The 23,963-nt window shown below is 41.1% G+C and overlaps 1 protein-coding gene across 1 annotated transcript in view; it reads right to left on the bottom strand.

Moving 5' to 3' along the window:
• Stk39 (serine/threonine kinase 39) overlaps nucleotides 1-23,963 on the bottom strand; it is a 203,374-nt gene that overhangs the window by 20,734 nt on the left and 158,677 nt on the right. The window contains exons 16-17 of the mRNA XM_055600610.1: nucleotides 7,444-7,508; nucleotides 1,114-1,189 (exon numbers count right to left, since the gene is read on the bottom strand). Of these exons, the coding sequence (XP_055456585.1) occupies nucleotides 1,115-1,189; nucleotides 7,444-7,508 (140 nt within the window). The 3' untranslated portion in view covers nucleotide 1,114. The remainder of the gene's footprint in view (nucleotides 1-1,113; nucleotides 1,190-7,443; nucleotides 7,509-23,963) is intronic.

Below are 23,963 nucleotides of genomic sequence, written 5' to 3'. Positions count from 1 at the left end.
TACCTTTTGTCATTGCACAAAACCCTTTCTATTATTTTTCATGCCACCTGTGTATTCTGCAGAGTTTCAAGTAAAACTTGGATTCTGGTGTTGTCAAGTTTATCGCCTTCAAAACAACAAATGCTATCACCTAAGGAGAGCCGAATCAGAGACGGGGATGTAGTTAGCAAGCTAACAGAACGGCAACACTTTTACAGTATTCTAAATGTCCCGATGAAGCAGAATTTAAGTATGCCACCTTATGCAGTGCAGGTTTTAGATCTGAGACTCGTCCAGAGTAAAGCAGCCTCAGGCACATTCGAAATAGGAAAGTTTGCAAGGCACCTCCCTCTCCCAAGAGACAACTGGATTGTGGACCGGAGTTTAGGCAAACCAACCAACCAAAAGAGCAAGCATCCAAATTCTTAATTCAGTCATTTCAAAAATTAGAAGCTACAAATACTCCAAAGATAGACCTGAAACTTTTTGTTTAAATAACAAGAGATCAACTGCAAGAAGCGTATCATCAAAACTTTCCCCCCCTCATAGCTAAGGTGTGTAAAGCATAAATATATGAAAAATAAAATTCACAGTCAGTTTTAAAACTAGAATTCAAGTTTGGCTAATAAATCTTAATTTTATAAGTCTATTAATTTCTAAGTACAACATAAAGGAGGCAGTATTGTCAGGTGTACAATTAAAGTATTAAACAGAAATATAACAGGAAAAGGAGAAAAAGGCTTCTGGTAGAAGATTCCTTCTGTTGCCAAGAGATAGGACCACCTGAGTGTGTTTGAGACTCCTCACTCAAGGGTTACCCAAATTGACTGCTAAGAATAGTAAATAGCTTTCTGGAAAGAAATGAGCAACAGTTGTGCAGCTGTGGCACTTGCCTGTTCTGGTACTGTGGACTGCTGGAGAAGATAGCAGAACTCAGAGTGCTCTAAGTTTTTTTTTTTTATATTATTATTATTATTATTATTATTATTATTTTTATCCACTTCATCGAAGCCAGCCTCTTCACAATCTTCTTATTTGTTGGGGTTTGGGAGTGAGGGGGTGGGAGGAAGGAGGCAAAGAGGGGGCTGGAAGAGAGGGGCGCAGGACAGATGAGGGCGACAGCAAGGGACATACATCAGCTCACACTCAACTGAGCAAACCCGATCAGCTTCACTTCATCAGGGATCTCTGTCCCGTCGCAGCCAGAAGCCTGAAAAGGAAGAGGAAGAAACTGTCGGTGCCGCTTTTAGAGCCTGGTTTGCAGGAGGGCCGTCCACTCCCTGTCATTGGCTCCTCTTCCTGGAAAGCCCCCCTCCTAGAACCACGTTAGGCAATGACTGTTTGCTGGGTGCCAAATGCTGCTAGGAATCTAGTCCAGTTGACTTTGACCAGCAGAGGTGTGGTGATCTGCTACCCATTTTAACGGTAGAAGGCCCGCCCACCTAGGCTTACGGATGACATTCATATCCTGTCTGCCTCAGCATCCTAAGTGGGAAGTCTTAGGTGCCCGAGAACGTGCCTTTAAAAGGAGAAAAGTGGGGTCCCAGATCACTTCTCCCTGCCATTTGTTTCCTGGCCACGTGATTAGGGGTTCTGCCCTGTCTTGTCCTCCCAGTATGATAAAACGCCAAGGAGCCCAGGTACACAGGATGCCATCACTCAGAGTCAAGGGACCAAGACCCTTTCAGGAAACAGGGTTCAAACACTGAGGACTCACAGTCACTCTGTATGAAAAGACTGAAGGCTCCCAAAACTTATGCTTATCTGGGGTGCAATCATTGTACCAACAGTCTCGAAAATCAAAACTGAGAAAATTTAAAATATTTTGACAGTATTAAAGTAAGTTGTTTAAAATATTTCAAGTAATGTCTTAGTAGTACCTCACAAACTTATCATGCATGAAGCCCCGAGTTCAGGTCCCAGTGTCCCCAAAGTATGAAAAACCTTATCCTAAAAACATTTCTGTCAGTTATATTTATTATATTATCTTAGAAATTAAAATGTACAGTTTTAAAATATTTACTGATTCATTGAACCTAATAATGAACTCATAAATAAAAGTCTTCATGGAAAATAATAGTCCCCCATCACCTCCCACATACTCATCAGCCATCACAGACCCTGAGCGGACCAACATGACTAACATTTTTGCCATCTTTAACACTTGGCTCAGTGATGACAGGTGGATTCTCATATACACTTATGCATTTACTCTGCTACTCTACGCTGCTCGCTCCAAACTGCGTGAAGCCAAGCCCACCTTCACACAAACACGTATTCGGGGGGGGGGGTATTTTTAGAAGCCTTTTCAAATACCACTTGTGCAATACTAAGGCTTTCCCAGTGGTGATTCCGAAAGGTTAGCTGCAGCGTGGAATCTGAAACAAGACCGCTGAACTTTCTCTGTTACATTCCATTAAAATCCATGGGTCCCCTCTGCCCTTTGAGGGGATCTTTACCTGGGTATGATTTTTAAGCACCATCGAGTTTTATAGATCTTCTAAAGGTTATTTCATTGCAGAATATGAATGTTATACAGTGTAAACAAATTGTAGTCATTAATATGGTCCATCAGCAGTCTCAGCAGAAAAGCCTCTAAGAACTTGGAGGCTGTCATATAACACGAGATAGAAGTTTTCCAAAATGCCATTTTCATTTGAAAATTCCAATTTATTACCGACAACAAATATTGTCAGGTTTTAAAATGTTGTCTGCTAAGTAGCTGAATCTGATACCAATAGTTTGTTGTTGTTTTCAGTAAAAATGATTTCCTGTGGGAGGGGGCGGGGGTAGAGAGAATCTTAGCTGACAATCATCTAATCATGAGGGCTCGGTGATCAAGTAGGAGAGTTAAGAGTATTTGCACAATATCAAGTATAAGTTAATAATAAGGAATGATCAGAACAATTAAGATCTACAATCCTACCCACAGCTGCACCATTAATTATTCCTACCCATGTCCCCTTGCCTTGTGTTACTTTTTTTCCCTATACTCTTCATGCTTTTTGTTCAACTTTAACGGCTACTTTGGGTATTCATTTCCTCAGTTTGTATGCCTTTCTCTTTTATGTCATTCTTCATCAATTTAATAATTTCTCTCTTCTTCCTTCTTAAAAAACAAAACAAAACAAAACAAAACAAAACAAAACAAAACAAAACAAAACAAAAGCCTAGGTCTTATTATGCACTCCACTGACCTCAAACAATGGCAGTTCTCCTGACTGCCTCCTAAGTTCTGGAATTACAAGCATATGCCATCATACTCATGGGTGAGTAATTCTCAGGATCAACCAAACAGAGAGAGAGAGAGAGAGAGAGAGAGAGAGAGAGACTTGGACTCCCATACAAAAGAAAAATATGCAAATTCCCAGGGACTTTGCACAGCCACACCGCATGGCATGGCTGTTACCATTTAAGCATACAGTCAAACTCCTAAAGCTTCTTCCCTAGCTCTTTCTTGCAGGCTGCAGGAACTGCCTGTGCCTGTGTAGAAGCTGAAGATGTGGGAGTTCAGCACCAACACCGTACCCTTCTGCCTCCGAGGTGGATGTGTATTGGAGTCAGTGGAAGAGTTTGAAAATATACCGAAGCCCATTTCTGCTCCACGGGTGGCGATTCACTTGGCCTGGGATGCTCTGAGCTCCCCAGGAAATTACAAGGAACCATGAAGTTTGAAAATCATTTACTCCAGTGCTTCTTGAAGTGTAAAACCCACGTTTCCCATGAAGCCTTGGTCCTCAAATTTCAGGCTCAGAATTTCCAGTTCTCACTTAAACAGCTAAGTAGACTCCTGTGATGCGGAGCCCATCTGTCCAGGGCCCTGGGTCTGAAATAAGGCCCTGGTACTTCCATTTCATCAGGTGTTTGGCAGTTCTGTGGTCTTTGGCCCACATGTGACCAGCCTTTGCTTTAGACAGAATAAGAAGCAGAGGGCTGCCACGTGGACCTTCTGAACAGGCTGGGGGCCTTAGATCTCACCCTTGTTCCCCCTGTAATAAAGGGAAAAGCTCAAAACTCTCAAGTAGTTTGTTGACTTTTCCCACATTTCAGGAAAAGTCTTGACTTTTCCCACATTTCAGGAAAAGATGTAGTCAAGTAACCTCCAAGCAGACCTAAGCTGAGAGTCTCTGGAAATAAATCCTTTAGTTACTAATCATCAAAACGTTTTTGAAATCTGTGGCATACATAATGTTATTATGTTTCAGCAACTAAAATCTATAATGTTCATATAAATAGGTGCCAAACGGATGCTAATTAGATGCATTCCAATTTATATTTTTTAAAAAGCAAATTAAATATCTTATTTCACTTTCTCACTAATGCAATTTTTAAAATTCTACATTGAAAGTGGCAAAATTCATCTACATTAAAAATCCCCAGGGTGGCTAATTTAAAAATTAACAATTCTAAAGCAGTGTGCCCGTGTCAACTTTAAGCCTCAGGATGCTGGAGCTGAAATGGCTTCCTGGCTGAAGCACTTTGTTAAAAGCAGAGAAGCTGCTACCCAGCCATGGCCATGACAACAGGGTCACCATACCTGTCAGAGAAAGCTACAGACCTTCCTGGGCAAAGGTGAAAGCAAACTTTATTTATTTGTTTGTTTACAGATATTTATGAGATGAAAGTCTTACTATAGAGGCCTGGCTGGCCTTGAACTCACAGAGGTCTGCCTGCCTCTCCCCTCTTAGTGCTGGGATAACAGGCATGCACCATCCCTGGCCCTTTGGTTTCTTATGTGATTAGATACACAAGGTAAGCACCAAAGGGAAACCAAGTGGCGGGGTTGGGTCGGAATGGCAACTGACCAATCTACAGAAAGAATGCTTCCAGCTGTGGCAAAGTGCCAGCATCTTTAAGCAGAATCCCCAAAGTTCTAAAATCCCAGAATGCACAAGCCATTACAGCAGAAAACCTGGCCAACGACCTGGGCATTAGGGACTTTTTAGAAGTACCTACAGTCCCATGAGTGAAGAAATTGTTCAGCGAGGTAAGAACACAGCAGTGATACCTCCCTGTTCTCTAGGCAATTTCTAGACCCCTGACATTCTCCTTAGGATGAGAATCACGATAAACAGCTGAGAGATGAAAAGACCTTGAACCACAGCAGCTGCCTATGAGGAACGCCACCGCTGGAATGCTTTGATCTTTTATTCTTCAAATAAAACAACCAAGTTGATGAACGATGAACGAAAGCCAAGGCATCAAAATAATCCTTGAGTTTCCTCTGGCTGCCCATGGTTTAAATTAGCTCTGTGGTGTGTGGGCCTTCACCTGGCTAGCTGCTGACAACAATCCAGAAACCTCTCAGGCTTTAACAAGAGCTGGACAGAGGGCTAAGACAGGAACAGTAAGTCATTCTAGAAATTGGTTTTAATGAACATCTCTAACTACCTTTGGAGGAAATGCTATCATTTTCCATGTTTTGAGAACACCCGCACTGCCACCTGTCTTAACTGAGGCAGAGGAGCACACGCATGGGTTTGCTTCCAGGACTCCCTTGTACTGGGCCGCTTTGCTTGCTCATTAAGCCACAGGGGAGACCCAGCCTCAAACAAAGTCAACACAACCAGACATATAAAAGAAGAATCCAGAGGAATACATGGACGCCCGGGCTTGTGGGATGCCTCTGGAAGAGAACATGGGACAGTAAGCAAGGGCTCTGAGCTAGACCAGAGTTGAAGTATCAAGACCAGTTTGCAGTATCTACTGTGTGACCATGGATATCAACTTGGCCTCAGACTTCCAAGACACAAAGGGCCCCGGTAGCAGAGGGGAAGTGCAGCAGGAGATGTACAAAGCTTAGAATGAGAGGGGGCTTTTTCATCATGAGCAGGGCTGAGGGTTTGAGAAGAGGAGAGTAGGGAGCCACTTTCTACAGCACTTTGGAATGGCAGAGAGGTTACTCTGGCCAGAGCTGCAGTTCTGTGCACAGAGCTGGGCATTAGGGGACAGTCGCTAGGGAGATGGGCTCTGAAGGAGAGCAGTGTCTTCTGCTCTGAGGTCCTGAACACAGAAGAGGGAATCACGAATAATCCGGGAAATCTGGAAGCTAAACAGGGCACGAGGAATGGAGGGTATCTGTTGCTCCTCCTGGTGTCAGGAAGGTATAGTAGCTGCCTTCAGAACAACTTTCCTGAGAGAGGGGCCAACATCTCTCCTGTTTCTGAGGAAGTAAATGCACACATGATGGGAATGAATCAGCAGGCACGTTTCAAATGACTGTCTCTGTGCAGACATCCAAAATGAGGATAATCTTCGGAGAGTGCCTTACCCCAGTAAAGGCTATTTTTGAAGGGTCTGAAAGGCCGACACAAGGTGTCAGTCTCCCTTCACAGGCTCCCATTTGAATAAAACATGTTTACAAAATTGCATGCGAATCCCACACACAGTAGAGGTGAGATAGTGGCCAGCCTCACGGACAAGTTCAGTACCTTGTTGTGCCGTATACTGAACAAAATGTTCTGTTGTTACCAGGGATAGTCTGCCAAAGTCCTTTCACATAGCCTAACTCTCTGAAATGAGATGCCGAGCAAGACATAGAAAGTTCATTAACATCAGGCTTGCATTTATTGTGGTTGTTCATGGAAGTAGTTGTGGCCCACATGAAATTTCCATTTGATTTTCACAAGGAACAACAAAGGAGGCAGGTCATCAGGATCAGCTGTGCATAGTCACATGTTGGTCCTCCAGATCTTAAATTGCTGTGGCATTCTGACTGGCGCTTGAAAAGATCAATTTATCTTTGAAAAATGAGTCGTCTATTCTTCCTTCATACACTGCTTGCTAAAATGGCTTAGGGAAATGATCAGTCTTGATGACCTGGACTTAAACTCTCGCTTCATGGTCACCCGAGGATGCTCACTGTCCGGTCTCCTGTATCTACCTGTACTTAGACTTAAAATGTTCTAGCGCATATTGAAAAAAAAAAAAAAAAAACAACTGGTAGAATATTTATTCTCTATGAAAATGTGGTGGCATGATTTCAGAGTCGGGGTGAAACTGCTACGTCTTTGTTCACTAGCCTTCAGTGAGCTGTTCTGCAATCCTTTCCAATTACCTGAACCATTTACTCAACTATTTGGCCTCTATTTTTAAAAGCTACACTACCTGGCTTTTGCTGAGGAAAGCTTCAAGTCAGAGTGCTGTTTAGAATTAAGTTGAATTTTGTCTGTGGTCAAGGTGCAGTACAAAAGAGGTTCTGGAGCAAAAGTGGCTTTGAGGATCTCAAAGGGCCACTCACAGTCAAAGGAATGATGAGGAAAGAATGACCTACATTTACGAAGGAAGAGTTTCCAGTCACGATCAGAAAAATGTTCTCAGTGTGGCAGAGGCAACTAATGAGGACAAAATGTGATCCTCCCCAAATCTATCAACAACAAAATTACATGTATAAAATGACATGATTATTCGTTACCGGTACCAGCATGACGAAAACATGACTTCCATTCCAACCTTCCCACTTACCAACTTAAATGTCAATGTTTTTAAAGCTTTGGGGTCATCTACAATCTTCTGTAAATTAGCAGCCACTGTAAAATATAAACACAGAGAAACAGTGTCCAAGTTATTTTCAATAACTCTGGATTTTCACATCAACGACTCGGAAAATTTGACTAATGATGCAATAAACTGCAAAATCATTTCTTTCACAGACATTACAAAGTCCATATAAATGACCAAATTACTTTCATACAGATACTTTCTGAGGCCATTTATATCATTTCTGTCACCTCCTATCTATGTGCATCTGGATTAATCACTGTACATCAACCCTGCATTTCCTGTAATAAAATCTGAAATTACTTTCTAATGGAAAGGAGAAACGACTGCGGCTCCAGAGTCTCAACTCGTTGGTTTTTCTAAAAACTCATTACTAAGAAAATTATTAGCCAGGAGAGGGCAGTGCGAAAGAGGAGAAGGGTTGCTATAAACTTCTCTGGGAAATAACCAGTCAGCATGTCGGAACTCTTGGCCTGTGATTTCACGCAATTCTCTGCACCCACTTTTATCAATGCAACACAATACAGCAGACAACCTTTGTAGCTCAGGCGGGCCAACATGCGTCCAGAGCACAGTGATCCATCTCCGTGATGATGTACCACCCTGAACTGTGCCTGAGTCAGGCATCGAGGCTGTTAGTGCAGAGTTCAGCACTGGAGATCTCGGCTTAGTGTCAGCTGACCCATCAGTGGTCGGTCCTGGTCCCTGCGGTGTTCTGGTATTTAGATGATGCTACAGTACAGAAGGCAAATTTCCTCCCCAATTGCACATGAGTAGAATCATTAAAAAAGCAAAGAGAATGAAAATTGAAAGCTGCCTTCTCACATCTACATCTCAGGAATAAACCACTGACAGTTAGGTCGGAGCCGCTGTAAAGAGGGTACCATTAGAACAAAAGCCGAAACAACGGGAGTCTGTTTGTCATTTCTACGTCACAAGAAAAACTAACTGCTGGTTCAGCAGCTGAATATCATTCTTGTCTGAATTTCTTTTGAGATCTGAAACTTTGAGAAGATGGTACAATTCCTCCACATACTATGAGTTTCAAGTAGAAAACAGAAGAAAATCTGTGGGAAAAAAATGTTCCTCTTTATGGTTGACAGGCATTAACCTAGATATAAGGATTTTCTGCAGATTTATTTCATTTAATCTGCTGGCTGTAGAGGAGAGCAAAAATAAAAATTAAAGACTTGATATGGCCTATTTCTCTTCATAAATCACAACTATACGCCTAATTTTATCTGCATTTACTGCCTTCTCACTAGTTCCACTCTGAACAATCTGAAAGGTTTCTTTTTTACCCACTCCCACCCCTTTGGTCTCCTCTTTTCTTTCCTGTTAGCACATGCAACTGGATACAAGGCCACACCTACTGAGCAAAGCCCAGGCCACCGACACCCATGAGGCTGGCCTTACTAAGCTTCATGAATAGATTCTAGACACTAAGATCATTAGTAATTGGTGTAGGAAACACTGGCTCACAGAGTGATATTTCCAGCTATGAAGTACTGGCTGGCAAAGAAAGCCAGGTTTTACTATGTCAGGCCACTATGACTATCCACAAATTGCAGCAAGGGAAGATGGTGCCTGCATTCTTATGACATAAAAACAGTCGAATAGCCCCACTGATGTGGGCTGATCTCTCGAGTGGCTGTAAAGTCTTTGCGTGAATTTAGTCCTTTTTCATTAGGCTCTCTTGGCTAATGTGGGTGATTTAAAGCCTTGTTCTGGGTCATCTACTTCTAGGTTGCTCACTAATGTTTGGCCAAAAGCACTGCTCTGCCCTGCACTAATTCACAGCCCTCTGGTGAACAAACATGTGCATGAGGGCTGACTTCCAGGAAGTGGCTAGCAGTTGTGTGCTGACTCAAAAGCAGGCACGGGCTGCCAGCACTTTAAACAATCACCCTAGGACCCGGACCCCCCAACTGTGAGTCCCATACCTCTGGGACATTAGAAATTCAAATTCTGTCTTTAGCTCAGAGCAAAAATAGCGAAACTGGCCACTTACCTGATTACTTAACCCAGCTGCTTAGGCTTATTTTCAATTTAGTTGATTCTAATTTGTTGTAAAGTGCTATAAAACACCTTCATTTAACTGACATCACAGAAAATTCAGAGTGATGCTAATTTCTTTCCAGCAGCAATGCTCATTAAAAAGATGGGTGTCACTGTTTTCTCCCTTCTCCTGACTGTGCACCTGGATTTCAAAAATAAAAACGCTCTTTACCTGGAACGTGAGTGGAGAAGGAAGAGCTGGGTAGGGCTGCCTGAAACTCCAGGCCTTCTCTCCCGCCCATGTCAGGGAACACTGAACCTGAAGAAACTCCATTGTTTCGAAAAGGCTTGCTGCTGAACCCGTTCCTCGGTGGTCAAGGATTAAACTTAACTAAACTTCCTGGGCTAAAACCCAGGTCTCTGGCTTCGGTGCACAGTACTCTCTCCTTTGAACTTGCCTCCCCATTCCTCTGCAGGCCACTGAAGTCAGTCCTCAAAGCTTCCCTGTCTTTGGGGAAGTAGGGAGACACTGAGGCCCACGGGACTGCATCTCAAGCCCCCCTTTCGCTAGCTTCACACTTCAGGCTTGGAGGTCCATCAGGGCTAAGTTTGCATTTACATTTCCTTTTGTAACATGTGTCATAAGCTACAGCAAGCACTGTGGCTTACAGAACTGTAATCACATCATTAACAGCCCCCATGGAAACCATGCTCATTACCTCCTAGGATCAAATCAGAGGAAGAAGTAAGAACTGTCAAGACAATCTGTCAGGATCCAAGAGGCCAAGCACATACTTCTTTGGCAAATGAAGCCAGGCCTTCTCCAGACACTTTTCTCTATGAATTCCTTGTGCTTCTCAAACCCTCCATATTTTCATAGGTAATTTAAGGACTATTTACAGCCTGATTATCTTCAGAGCAATTAGTCAAAAGGTGCACTTCTCTCCCAGGACACCAGCTTATTTCATAACATCCCATACAATGCTGACACGCCTGTGATGGTGAGCTAATTTAATCTGACCTAGTACCAAGCAAAAGCTTTGGGGGGAAAGAGGCCAGTGGTCACTGATGGACACAAGTTAGATTTCAAGATACAACAAGTATGATCTTAGGACTTCCGAGAAGGTGATGACTTCAATCTGATGATTTATTCAAGAAACACCCTGCATCTCTGATCGCACCCTGAGATCAGAAATGCCAAAGGAAGGCAGATAACTGCAGCTCTAAGAAGAGGGGATGAAAGGAAGTTGAGTGTCTTATACGTGGTCCTCTAAAATGAGTGGCCAGTCACATTCCAGATCCGGATGAAGTAACAGACTCATCGCAGTACCTTCCCTGCATCTCTAGGCTCCTGACTTCATGGGATGCACTGAAGTACAGTGTGCACACGTTCGAATCCCACCACCACCCCTACAACGCCTGGGTTCAAATCTTGCCTCTTGCTTAGAGCTGGTGACCTCTCGGAATAAGTTCATCCTGCCTCTGTGTGCTTGAGGGCTTCTGAGACTTCACCGTGCTAACACATTTACGCTGTGTGCTGTGGCTGGCTGCAGTGACTTAGCTGGCTTGAATTCGGTCTTAACTGCCCGTAGCATCTTTTTTCACACTCATTGTTTATCTGAGAACCTACTGCCTCCTTGCCAACCTCAACGGAGTCGAGATTGCTACTGAGGTTTAACTTCTATTTACCTTTCCAGCCTTTTTTTTTTTTTTTTTTTTTCTATTTCCTGTTCTGCATCTTGCCAGGAATGGTCACCTAACTCCATTCTGCTCTAGTCTGGTCTTTACCACTGGCTCTTGATGAGAACACCTGCATATGTCTAATGTCCTTGCTAGACTGAAACTTCCTGATAAATGAGAGAAGCTTCCACATTTTCTAAAGGAGGTATTTTAAAATTTATCTGTACACACAGAACACAGTGAGTTCTCACTGGTCCCACTGCTGTGCCCAACGTCAGGCTATGGTTGTCTCTGCTCACCCTCTGCATGATAGCTGGTGGTCTCTCTGTGCTTACAGCCTTGGCCCCAGAAGCCCGCCTCTGCCAGTAATCAGCTGCATCTGTCACCACGTACCAGTTGGTGTCGCTTTTATATTTAAAACCCTTTTATGGCTTTCCAGGTCAGGATATAAGCCATGGGCTCTGCAAAATCTACACAGCCTTCCTGACCAAGGCCTCAGCTGTAGCCATGACCTTATCTCCCACTGTTCTTTCCAGTTTGTCCTTGCACTGGTCACAACTGCCTCCAAATTGACTTCAAGCTTTCACAGCAGGCTCCTACCCCAAATCCCTGAACCAGCCACCCATCGCCTCTACCAGAAGGAAAAGACCTCCACCAGAGCTGCCTCCCTCTCCTTCTGTTTCTACAGATTCCCCTAGCAGGGCTATCACACTCCTTCACTTAAATACCCTTATTTGCTATCTCTTTACCCAGGAATTTTTGCTTTCTGTGTCGCTTATCAACTCCAGTCTACATATTTATGGATTGCTACTTGGGGGTTGTATACAACCCCATGTATGAGTTAAAACCTCAGAATAAGTTTCTGAAAAGTAAGGTCTTGTTTCCTGCTGTTTTTCCAATGCCTCATAGTGAATGTCAATTTGTGTTCAACACATGAAAACAATAAACAAATGGATCTCTAAGCTCTCAGTTCTCAGCTGTACTTGGGAAGTACAGTACAGGCTTTCTCCCTAGAATCATGCACATGAAAGTTTACATGCAGTTTTGGAGGGATACAAACCCACCCAGGCTGTGAGCTTCTGATAGAAGAACTGTTCGTATTTTAAAAGAATTTCTACAAGCATGGCTCCATAATCATATGTTTCCCAAAGCAAATGAAAACGAATGAACTCTTGGCTCATCTCAACTGAATAGCAGGTAACACACACTAATCCTACTATGTTTATAAGGACTGGGCATTTTTCTCTCAGTTTCTTTTCCAGAGATGAGATTTCATTTCACCCCCTAATGAGATAAAACACAGCTCTCAGCAGAGATGCTAGCCCAGATCTCCCTGTTGGTCAGGTGAACCAGATAACAAGTACTCAGAGCCTGCCAATGCTGTTGAAAGCTGTCTGATTGATTCCAGCTCAGAATAAAAGCTGAGGTCTCCATTAGGTCTACAGCTCTGTCTTGCCCTCCCTCCTCTGCAGTGAACAGGAGAGAACGAATTGATGGAGGCATGTCTCCTCCCATCTCCTGAGGCTATTGTTAGCAGAAAACTCTAACCTTAGTCTCTCTTCAGGAGTTCCCTATGGCCAGAGAATGGGTTTAGCCCAGGTCAGGCTCTTCCCCAAACCTTCCTGCATTCAGTAACTGGCTGTGAGAACATAAGGACCATGGCTTCAAGGCTGACTCTCCCTGGGAGCCCTCTCAGCCTGACCACACTCATTTGCTTTTTTTTTTTTTCTGGTTGCAACAAGTTAATTCCTCTTTGTTCAGATTCCTTAGTTCAGACACAATACAAATCTACACCTCTCATTCTTTCTGGGCAAACCCCAAAGCTCTGCTCATGAGTGGACCTTAAAAGGAACTTCCCTTTACACAATTCTCAGACAATATAGAAATAAAATACTGGAAAGAAATACTGGGGAAAAAAATGAAAAATGACATTAAATACTTTTCTTGGTATTTCATTCATTTAAAATCCTGGTGAGGAAATGGGATACTTCCAGTAGATTCTAGGATTTTACATGTACCACAAGCTGACTTTGTAGGAGAACCAAAATGTCATGCTTGAGCACCTTATTCTTTATACACTAAAGGATGAGATTTATGGGGAATGAAAGGAGTGCGGACATACACCCGTAATTCTCCCTAAGGTGCAGGTAAATTCCAGTTAGTACAGCTTGAATAGGGCGTGAAAAACTGAAATCGTTTGACATAGCAAAACTGTGTGTTACTGAACCTACCCTTTAAAACTCAACTGTAAGATTGGTATTTTGATCCGGAAATTCATTTAATGTGTTGGAGGGAGAATTTTAAGAACTGGCTGGCCACGTGGTAATGGAAGTGTCCAGTAAGCATTCTGTAATTATTGCTCATTTTCAGAGCAATGAAATTAATATAATCAATAGAGTTGTAGCCTCATTTCGCTAACGGTGGTGGTAGTAGACCAATGTGCTTAAAGTTAAATTCCTCTCTGAAATAAAGATGAAAAAATAAACATTCATCTGAGATAATGGCAAGAATTCACTCACTTGCTTAGAGAAACGAAGGGGATCGTCTTGGGAGAAGCATGTAGTTAAACTGTCCTTGGTTCCTAGATATGACAAACTCTGTAGGGATCTTAGCCTGGGCCTTTTGCCTTAGAAGCCTCTAAATTTTAGGTGAAGCTTCATGGGCACACTTGTAGAGAGATCACTGTAGCTCTTCCTAAATTCTTAATGGGGCCCTGGCCTTTAAAGTCTTAACCATGACCTCTGTGCTTCTTAACATCATGTCTGATACTAATGTAAGCAGCTAAGAGGTAAGGACACAAATTGTGTGTCACAGCAGCCACACTGGGGTGCAGCTGCTGTGGCATAAACTGCGCTCAGTTCAAGGGTAAAACATGAGTTCTGAACTTGTGGGCACTCGTGAAACCACCACCAAAATGGAAAACCTGAGCATATCTACTGCTCTCATGAGCAACCTTGTGCCCTCAGTAACTCCTCCTTTGCCCTCCCCCTCCCTGCCCTGCCAAGGCTCTCCTCAGGAAAGCACTGCATTTTGGAGAATTTCATGTATAAAATGTTTCTGTGCTCATTTTGTCTGGCTTGTCCCACACCTTGTATTTTTGGAACCCATCCATGCTATAACATGAGCAATACTTTCTTTTTTATTTCGAAGGAGTATTCCATTGTACAAACAAGGCTTGTTTGTGTATGTATTTACCCCAGGGTCATCTGGACTGTTTAGGAATTTTGTTACCCAAAAAAACCCAAAACCAAAACCCAAACCCAAATCTTATCAATATCCTCAAAGGAGTTTTAGAACAGATGAATCCTCTTCTTTTTTCCTGTCTGTGGTCTAGAAGGACTCACTACAAAGTGTAGGTGGGCCCTGGATCTCTGACCCTTCTGCTGCACCTTCTATAGTCCGGGGTTACAAAGGCGTACCATGTGCCTGGCCACTTGGTTTTTGATTGTTTGTTTGTAGGTCTTTTGTTTGTTTTCTGGCTTGGGTAGCTACCTACAAGTAGAAAATACATGCTCACTTGAGAGATGTACACTTGATTTTCGAAAAACTGCAACTGGCAGTAAATGGGAGTTTCTGTTTCTTTGACATTCACCGGCATTTAGCCATTTATGGTCAGTCTTTAATCTGGGTCACTCTAATAAATGTATTCTTTTAATTTATGTTTATTTAATAGACTGTATTTCACACACATATTTGGTAGGCTTTTTGGGGCTTTCTAATGCTGTTCTTAAGCGTTTGCTACAGGTAACTGAGTTTCTAGTCTCACTGTTAAGGGACCAATGTTTCCTCATAGACTGTTGCATATAGGACCTTCCTTGAATCCCTGCAGTGAAGGAGCAAAACGTACCTATCTACACAGCTACTCGAAAATCTCGAGTACGTTAGTCCACCCTTCGAAACCTCCCGACCTCTCCCAGCTGCAGAAAGAAATCTCAGTTCTCTTACACCATAGATTTTCAACGTGTAGGTCGTGAGTTTGAGTGCAATTGAACAGGGAAGACAGGAAAGTGACCACATCATGAGAGGTAGAAGGCTTACAACACTGGGTTCTATACAAATTTGATTTCTAGAGGCACAAAGAAGAGCTTTTCCAGCTCTCTGATGCCAACAGAAGGTGCTTACTTAATTATGCTAGATTTGGGCTCTGACACCCTGAACGTAGTCCTGGGAATGCTAACAGGACTATGTGCGCAAAAGGCATAAAGGGAGATGAATTAGATAAACTAAGAGAAACTATAATGACACAGATATTTAAAAAAACTTACTCTGTAAACTAACAACTAATAAAATAAGCATGCATGCATGTGTGCTGGTACACACACACACACACACACACACACACACACACACACCAGGGCTCTAAATGACAACATCACAATCACTGAGAGGGAAGACTCCCATGCAAGTGCTACTCATTCAACCAAGAGCAACTGCTCGGCAATCTAGTCTGTCCATAAGACTGAAAAATAAATGATCTCTTTTGATGTATATAATCACTTGATTAAAAACAAAAGCAAAGAAACAATCTTAAGATTTGTCTCTACAACCTTGTCAAATCCTATAAGCTGCAGAAAGGCATCCATCAAGCACAAACGTGTCCAGGGAAGATGAAAAGCCGTGTTAAACTTCAGGGAACTTTTACCTTTATTCACATTTGACCCTGATGTGTTTTATAGGGAGCACTTTCTACAGACAGCTTGAACTTCAGTCTGCTGTACCAGGAAAAGCTTCGGAGAAGTTAAATTAATGAGACAGCAAATACACTGGCATGAGGAATGCTACCTAAATTACAGGCGATGCAGCAGACTGAGGCCATGCCATCTGGTGTCCAGAGAAAAAGCCCAGGGAAACCCAAAGGATTCTGGGTATGTGGCCATGGCCTTCCAGACTGACGAACATCCGTAGCCAGCCTTCCCTTAGAGGGCTCAGCCTTTGTTGAATGTCTGGCACTGTCTCAAGTAGGATGTCCACTCTACCTTCACGTTATGGGTGATTTGCCTCTTCATTTTCCATCTGTTCCAAAGCTTTAAAGTACATTTAACAGACAGTGTAAGTACAGAGTAAAACTGAATTTTCTTTTCTTTCTTTTCCCTTTTTTTTTTGATTTGTTTATTTTTTGTGTATGCCTACATGTTAGTTTGTGTGCCACCTCCATACCTAGTGCCAATATAGGCCAGAAGAGGGCATCAGATACCCTGTAACTGGATTATGGACACTTGTGAGGCACCATGTGATTGCTGGGAACTGAACTCAGGTTCTCTGTAAGAGCAGCCAGTGCTCTTAACTCCTGAGCCATTTCTCTAGCCTCTTGATTCACTTCTTCAGTGATAAGAATATATTAAAAATCCAAATCAATTCAAGAGTTAACAAAGACTTATAGCATATTTACTTATAGCATAAGTAAATAAATACAGCGGTCAACTACCTCCCAGGGAAGCTGCTTCTTCCAGTTCTGTTTTCAACTTAACCTTTGTCTTGTGGGTTCAACTTTTAAAACACATTATTTTTAATTGTTACAAGAATACAACCTGGGGTGGGTGTGGTGGTTGACTGTGTACCTCCCACTTGAATTTTATCTAATAAAGTATGAGAAATAACTGAACAGAATAAAAAAAACCCTTGCACCATATGACTAAACCCCACCTCTCTCCAGAGGCCTTGGCAGTAACACAGTGAAGATCCTGGTAGACAGTAGTCTACCCTGTTAGGGTTAGAGAAACATAATGCTGATGTACGTGATAGAAATCTTCGGGCAGCAGGTTGGCGTAGTGGTTTAGACCCACTGCAGGGACTGAAGCACAGGAAAATGATTAGATCACCAGTTAGTGGAACTGTGTAACTAGGGGTCAACAAACAAAATACAGAAGTTAAAACCTTCACAGGTCTTAACACAGAACACAAAGGAGGGTTCCTGACAAGGTACTTTTGGTAGCTCTTGTATGGCCTAAGCCATTGGCTGTTTGTTTTCTTAACTAATAATCCTCATTAACTTTTCATCAAATCTTTTTGATATCAATACTTTTTTAAAAATACATGTTCAATTAAAAAAAAAAAACAAGCACTAAGAATGAGTCCTATAAAAGGCATCCCGTAATCCACACAATTATCTATCTACCCATTCAATGGATTTTATTTACTATCTCAAGTTCCTCAAAAAAAAAAAAACAGGGATACAAACTGGGTAATAAACATCAGCATCTCCTTCAAGAGACAACAGGCACTTACAGACTGCTGCTCCTGAAATGCCTGAGTGCAGCTGCTGAAGGTTTCTGCATGGCTTCTGTACTTCCCAAATGCCTAAGTTTGGATGATAAACTGGTATGGTCAACCCACTGACAAGAGGAGCCAGACCGGGGATCCTTGCCAGTAAACCCATCTGTCCTCTCCATTATCGGTCAGCACCCAGCTCCTGCCAGGCACCAAGTAGGCATCAGCTGAATTAACAAATGAAAGACTCTCTGGCAGTGTGTGGTGGCCAAGAGGAAAGGCTTCTTCAGGAAGCTGCTGTCTTCCCCCACAGAGGTGGAGATGAGGAGAACAGATCATGGCGGAGTTATACAAGCCTGTATATGAGGGGATTCTAGGTCCCTTATGTTCTCTACCCGCACACCATTATCAGATGCTGAGAAAACTGTCCTCAAAGATCAGCAAAGGCTGAGGTAGCATGGGAATGAGGACAGAAGTTATCTAATGGGCTCATGAGTGACACGCTATACACAGCAGCATCTAGCTTTTAGAAGGTGTATGTAAATAATATAAAAAAAAAACAAATGAAAATAAATCCAGCCGTGTATTTTACTAGTATTAATACTGAATCTCTTACAGGCTGTGTAATTAAATTTGAGATAGAAAAGAGAACTTTATAATAGACAAACTTTAGTAGAGACAGGCTTCATTTTGTAGAAGTCAGAGGGAAATCCTATCATTGTTCCGTAATTCTGGCTCAGATATCCCACTGAAGCTTCAGGAGGTGGTACTCATTGTTAGGAGACCAACCTATGATCCCATCAACACACCCTTGGCCATGTGAGATGTGAGCAAAATTCTCATACCTTTTTTTGACTGCTCCTTGTCAAGACTTAAAACTCAGACCTTTCTGGACTTTAATTACCACTGTTTCCAACTACCAGGAATCTCAGGAGGATTGGTAGTGGTATTTACCAATAATAGCTTTCAGGTTGTCTCGTGAGAAACTTGCTCTGTAGCAGCCCACAGAGTAATCAGTGCCTTTGAGTTGGGGACTGAGATCCCACAGCTGAAGAGAAGGAGCAGCGAGAAGCTGCAGATTGGAAGTTCAAGTTGCAGACTTTTAAGTTGCTTACCCCCTTGGAGGTAGGTGTATGTTGTACTATGCATACTGTGATCATTCAACTATTGAACAAAAGCACATAAAGTGTGTTGTCAGTGTCAGCATTCCTGCTGGATATGAGGAGATACAAACATAAGCGGCAGAAACACTGTCTTGTGTGCCAAGTGAGAAATTCATAAATGATTAAAGTATGCTTCCATGAACACAAAGGGGGAGGCACAAAAAACGAACATCATCAGCCCAGAGAAAATTTTCCTGTTAGGTTCTAAGCCAGATTCTAAGAGGAGGTAACAGTCACTCTTGAAAGATGAGTGAGAATTTACTAGGAGAATGAGAAATATTCCAAGTAAACAGAAAGATGTTCCCTGGTTCAGGAAGAGCAAGTCTGAGAGACTGTAGCTGAGGCATACAAGTGGGAATGCTGGTGCAACCCAAGACCTGCAATAAGCCCAAGTGCTAATAGCAGACCCGTGTCCTAGCTTGAGGGGAAACCCACTGTGCCTATAAGCTTTAAATTCAGGAAGGGAATTTAGTTTGCAAGTTACTTTCCCTCAACGGCAGGTTTGGTGAAGAAATCTACTGCATCCCTGGGCACAGAAAAGAAATGAACTGCTGAAAGAAATGAAAAACTGAAATGAAAAAAGAAATGAAACAACTGAAAATAGAGAAAAAAAATGATGACTACAGAGAGCTGTAAGAGACAACATGCCATGCAACTGATAAAAGAGTAAATCCATTGTAGTAACAGCACATTGCTTAGGGGGAATTAGGCCAGATGGCATGGAATAATGTAATTCAAGTTCTGAAAGAAAATAAGTATCATCATAGATTTCTATATCCAGCACAACTATCCTTCAGGATCAAAGTAGAAATGCTTTTTAGAATAGTTAGAACTGAAAGGTCACCATAACCAGCATGACTGAAGACAGGTGACAATTGTCATTGTGACCTTGACTGGATTCAGAATCACCATGCACTGACATCTGTCTCTATGAGGATCTTCTTGAAAGGGTTAATAGAAGACAGCACACCGTCCCACCACAGAAGTTAGTGGCACAGGACCATGAGTCAGTTCCTGGACTGAATTACAAGGAGAAGGGAAAACATCCCTTTCTCTCTGTTTTCCAACTGCCCTTGCAGTGTGACACATTGCCTCACACTCTTGCTACCACGGCTTTCAACTCATGAGAGACAATACCTTGAAGTTGAGAACCCAAATAAAACCTTCCTTCCTTAACATTGTTTTGTTGGGTACTTTGTCATATCAAAAATAATTAATTCATACAATATTTAAATGAATTCTATACACAAAAAAACAAAACAAGACAAACAATCAGAAGAGCTAATAAGGCAAAAATTAAATCTTACTGGAAGGGTATATAAACAAGTGAGAGTTGGGAAAGAATTAAGTGTGATTTATATAGTAGTACAATAACAGGACTCAGAATATATCACTCAATAATAACCTTATGTAGATCATTTATTCACCATTGAAAAGTAGGCCAAATTATTTGCTGCAAGAATCCTCATTTGGAAGATACATACAGCCTGGGAATGAAAGGAGAGAAAATGGAAATGAAGTCCAAAGCCAAGAGTAATTAAACTCATATCCAATGAAATTAGAACCCAAACCCAAACTGGTAGGAGATAAACAAAGTCAATTCAAACTGATAATCTATCAATCTATATAATGATTTAGTCAACCATTTGAAGACTAACTTTTCTTTGATATTTTTTCCTTATCCTGCTCATAGTTCTCTTTCTACTTTCATTACATGTGTGTTTGTACTTGTTTGTGTCTGCATAGATTCTTCAGGTTCTGAGAGAAAAAAACATTTATATCTTACTGTGTGTATATTTGTGGATTATGTCTGCATGGGTTCTGAGAGAAAAAGATTTGACCTTTCTGAGCTGTGCTAACTTTTTTAGTATGTTGATAACCAATTCCATGCAGTTTCATTAAAATGATGTAACTTCAATCTCTGTGGTGGAACAAATATACACTGGTATATACACTGCATTTACGTATGTCGAGTCATCTGTTGATGGACATCTAGACCAGATCCGTCTCTACTGTGAATAGTGGAATATCAATTTTGTAAGATGAACACTGCAGGAAATACGGGACAAGAAAGCCCAAGACAATTAGAGTGGGTGATTTCAATACTCATTTATACTAATAGACAGATCATTAAGGCAAAATAACCAAACAACACCCCAGTTAACCCTAACGCAGACCTAAAAGCCTCATTAGACATCAGTAGGCTATTCCAGCAAACGGGGGAATCCATTTGCAATTCAGGGACCTTTCCTCAGAGCAGACGGTATTTCAGGCCGTAAACTTGGTATTAACAACATCAACAAAAATCCAAACAATTTATTAATCTTACTAGATCATAATTGAACCGAGAAATTAACAGCAACAGGAAGTATAGAAGTTATACAAACACACAAAGATTAAATAAAATTTTGAATATATACTTCATAGAAGAAGTTAGAGAAGAAATTTAAGAATTCAGAGAATCAGATGAAAATACCATAACCTACAGGACGTAATAAGAACAATGTGAAGAGGAAATTTTACAGCTATGAATATTTATGTTAAAAGAGACGTAGTAAATAACCTAAAAAACCAAGAAAAAACTACATGAACATTAAGAAGAAAAGAATTAATAAAGATAATACCTGAAGTAAATAAGATAAAGATGAAAAGATCAATACAAAAAACCCAAGCAAACAATGAAACAGAATTGGTCCTTTGAAAAAGGCTCAAAATACTCATTTTCTTAGCAGAATTGTTCAAAAGAAACAGGACCAAAATAAATAAAATCAGACATGAAAAACCGTTATTAAAAGAAACATAAGTGAAATCCACAGGCCATAGGTATTATTTTAAAAACATGATTATATGTCAATATACTAGATATAAAACCAAAATACGGAACCAACCAAAACAAACATATAAAACTACAGACAAGTATCTTTGAAGAGAGACATAAAAATCTTCAGTAAATTGCTAAAAATAAAATTAGTATCATATTAAATGACTATAAAACATGAACAAGGAGATTTCATTCTAAGGACACTAGGAGGGTCTAATTTATGTGTATCAATTAACATAAAAAGCATATCTGTTTAATCAAGAATAAAAATCACAGTCATCTTAACAGATGCAGAGAAGACTTGTGACAAAATTCAACATCATCTTCTGATAAAATCCTTGAAAATTAGGTGGAGATGGATCATATATTAAAATAAAATGACAATAAAACCCAGTGTTCATTAAACAATACAGGCCAAATCACAAACAGCCAGTATCCACAGATCAGAAAAAACAACAAACAATTCCTCTAAAATTAGAAATCAAGAGGAACATGCTCCTTCTTAGAGCATTTTTTGGCTTAAAAAAACAAACAAACAAAACAAAAACAAAAACAAAACAGTGGGAAAAAGTCATACTAACAAAAAAAAAATAGTCAAATTGTCCCTGTTTTCAGGCATGTTTCTGTACCTATAAAATCTCAGAATCCACCAAAAGGGTCTTAGAATAAAAAATAAAATCAAGAAGACACCATGATACAAAATCAGTATATAGAAACGTGTAACTTCCCTATTCAGCAACAACAAACTCACCGAGAATGAAATCAGAAAAACATCACTGTTCCTGATAGCCTCATACAAGCAGGCTCTGAACAAGCCACTAGCAAGTAATAAAATGACAAAACCCCTAGGGATAAACCCAACTAACCAAGGAGATGGAAAAGCTCTACAACAAAAATTATAAGACAAGAGCCTGGTATGGTGACACATGCCTTTAATCCCAGCATTCATGAGGTATAGGCAGACAGATGTCTGTGAGCCAGTCTGGTCTACATGGTGAGATCCACATAGCCAGAGCTACATACTGAGACCCTGTCTCAAAAGCAAGCAAACAAACGAAAACAAAAAACAACCAACCAAAACTACTGAAAAAAGAAATTGGGTTACACAATAGAAGATGGAAAGGACCCTCCCTCAATCTCATGGATCAAGGAAATTTACATTGATAAATTGGTTCTACTACCAAAAGCCAACTTGAGGTTCAATGCAATTCCCAACTGGGGGGGGAAAAAACCAACCAAACAAACAAAAACCCCACAAGCAACAGAACAAACACCCCCAAAACTTAAAGTTCTTAAGTAAACATGAAAGACCCTGACTAGGGAACACAATCCTGAGCAATACACTGCAGTAACTAAGACAGCAGGCTTGGGTGGCAAGTGGGTGTGGCAAACAACACACTGGGAATAGACACAGAAGGAGACTGAAGACACAGAAACAAACACATCTACAGTCAACTGACTCTTGAAAAAGGCATCAAAAACTCATATTGGCAAAAGGATCTCTTCTTCAGCAAATGATGCTGAGGTAAGGGGTATCTGCACAGAGAACACTGGACTGGAACAAGTGAAATCTCCAAATTTGAATGAAAGTCAACTCAAAAGAAACCAAAGACCAAACAGAAGACCTTAAATCCTTCCACCATCAGAGTAAAACCATTGGGGAAATACTTCAAGTCATTGAGGCAAACTATAATTTACTGAACAGGGTTCAAATAGAATAGAAAAAAACAAAACAAAACAACAAAGGAAGGGTTGGTATGTGGATTTATATCCAATTCAAAAGCACCCACCCAGCCAAGGAGACAATCAGCAGAGTGCAAGAACTTAAGAATTGGAGAAAAACTCTCCCTCCTATAATAGTCTCCAGAATATATTTAAAAAACAAAACAAAACAAAAAAAATCCTGAGGGAAGAGCAGCCTTGCCAGGCCACAGAGGAGGACATTGCAGCCAGTCCTAATGAGACCTGATAAGCTAGGGTCAGATGGAATGGGAAGAGAACCTCTACTATCAGTGGACTTGGAGAGGAACATGGGAAGAGGTAAGGAAGGGAGGGTGTGATTGGGAGGGAATGAGGGAGAGGGCTACAGCTGGGATACAAAGTGAATAAAATGTAATAAATGTAAAAAAAAATAAAAAAGCAAAGAACAATTAATACATATACAAACAACATGAACATATCTAAAAAACAGAAATACAAATGGCCAATAAATACATGAAACACATCTGATAACTTTAGCTTTGGCAGAGAAAGGTGAGTCAGAATGACCTGAGATTCCATCTCATGCCATTCAGAATTAACATAAAATAAAGCTAAATAAAATAAACACTGCCAATGACAAATGTTGATGAATTTGGGGGTGGGGGTGAGATTCTTTCACACTGCTGGCAGGTATGTAAATTCGGACAGCCCCCATGGAAAACAAGGAGGTTCTTTAAACACCTGAAAATAGAATTGTGATGTGATACAACTCATACCCTTTCTAGGTATATACCTGAAAGAAGATGGAGTCAGCTTATGACACACCCTCTCACTCATACTTATTTATTTATTTTGGTATCACTTTTCACACACACACACACACACACACACACACACACACACACACACACACA

This window comes from Psammomys obesus, unplaced genomic scaffold (genome assembly GCF_907164565.1).
Source record: "Psammomys obesus unplaced genomic scaffold, mPsaObe1.curated_primary_1811, whole genome shotgun sequence".
Taxonomy (NCBI): domain Eukaryota; kingdom Metazoa; phylum Chordata; class Mammalia; order Rodentia; family Muridae; genus Psammomys; species Psammomys obesus.
Note: the sequence above shows the minus strand (reverse complement) of the source record. Positions and strands in the feature narration are given on the sequence as shown.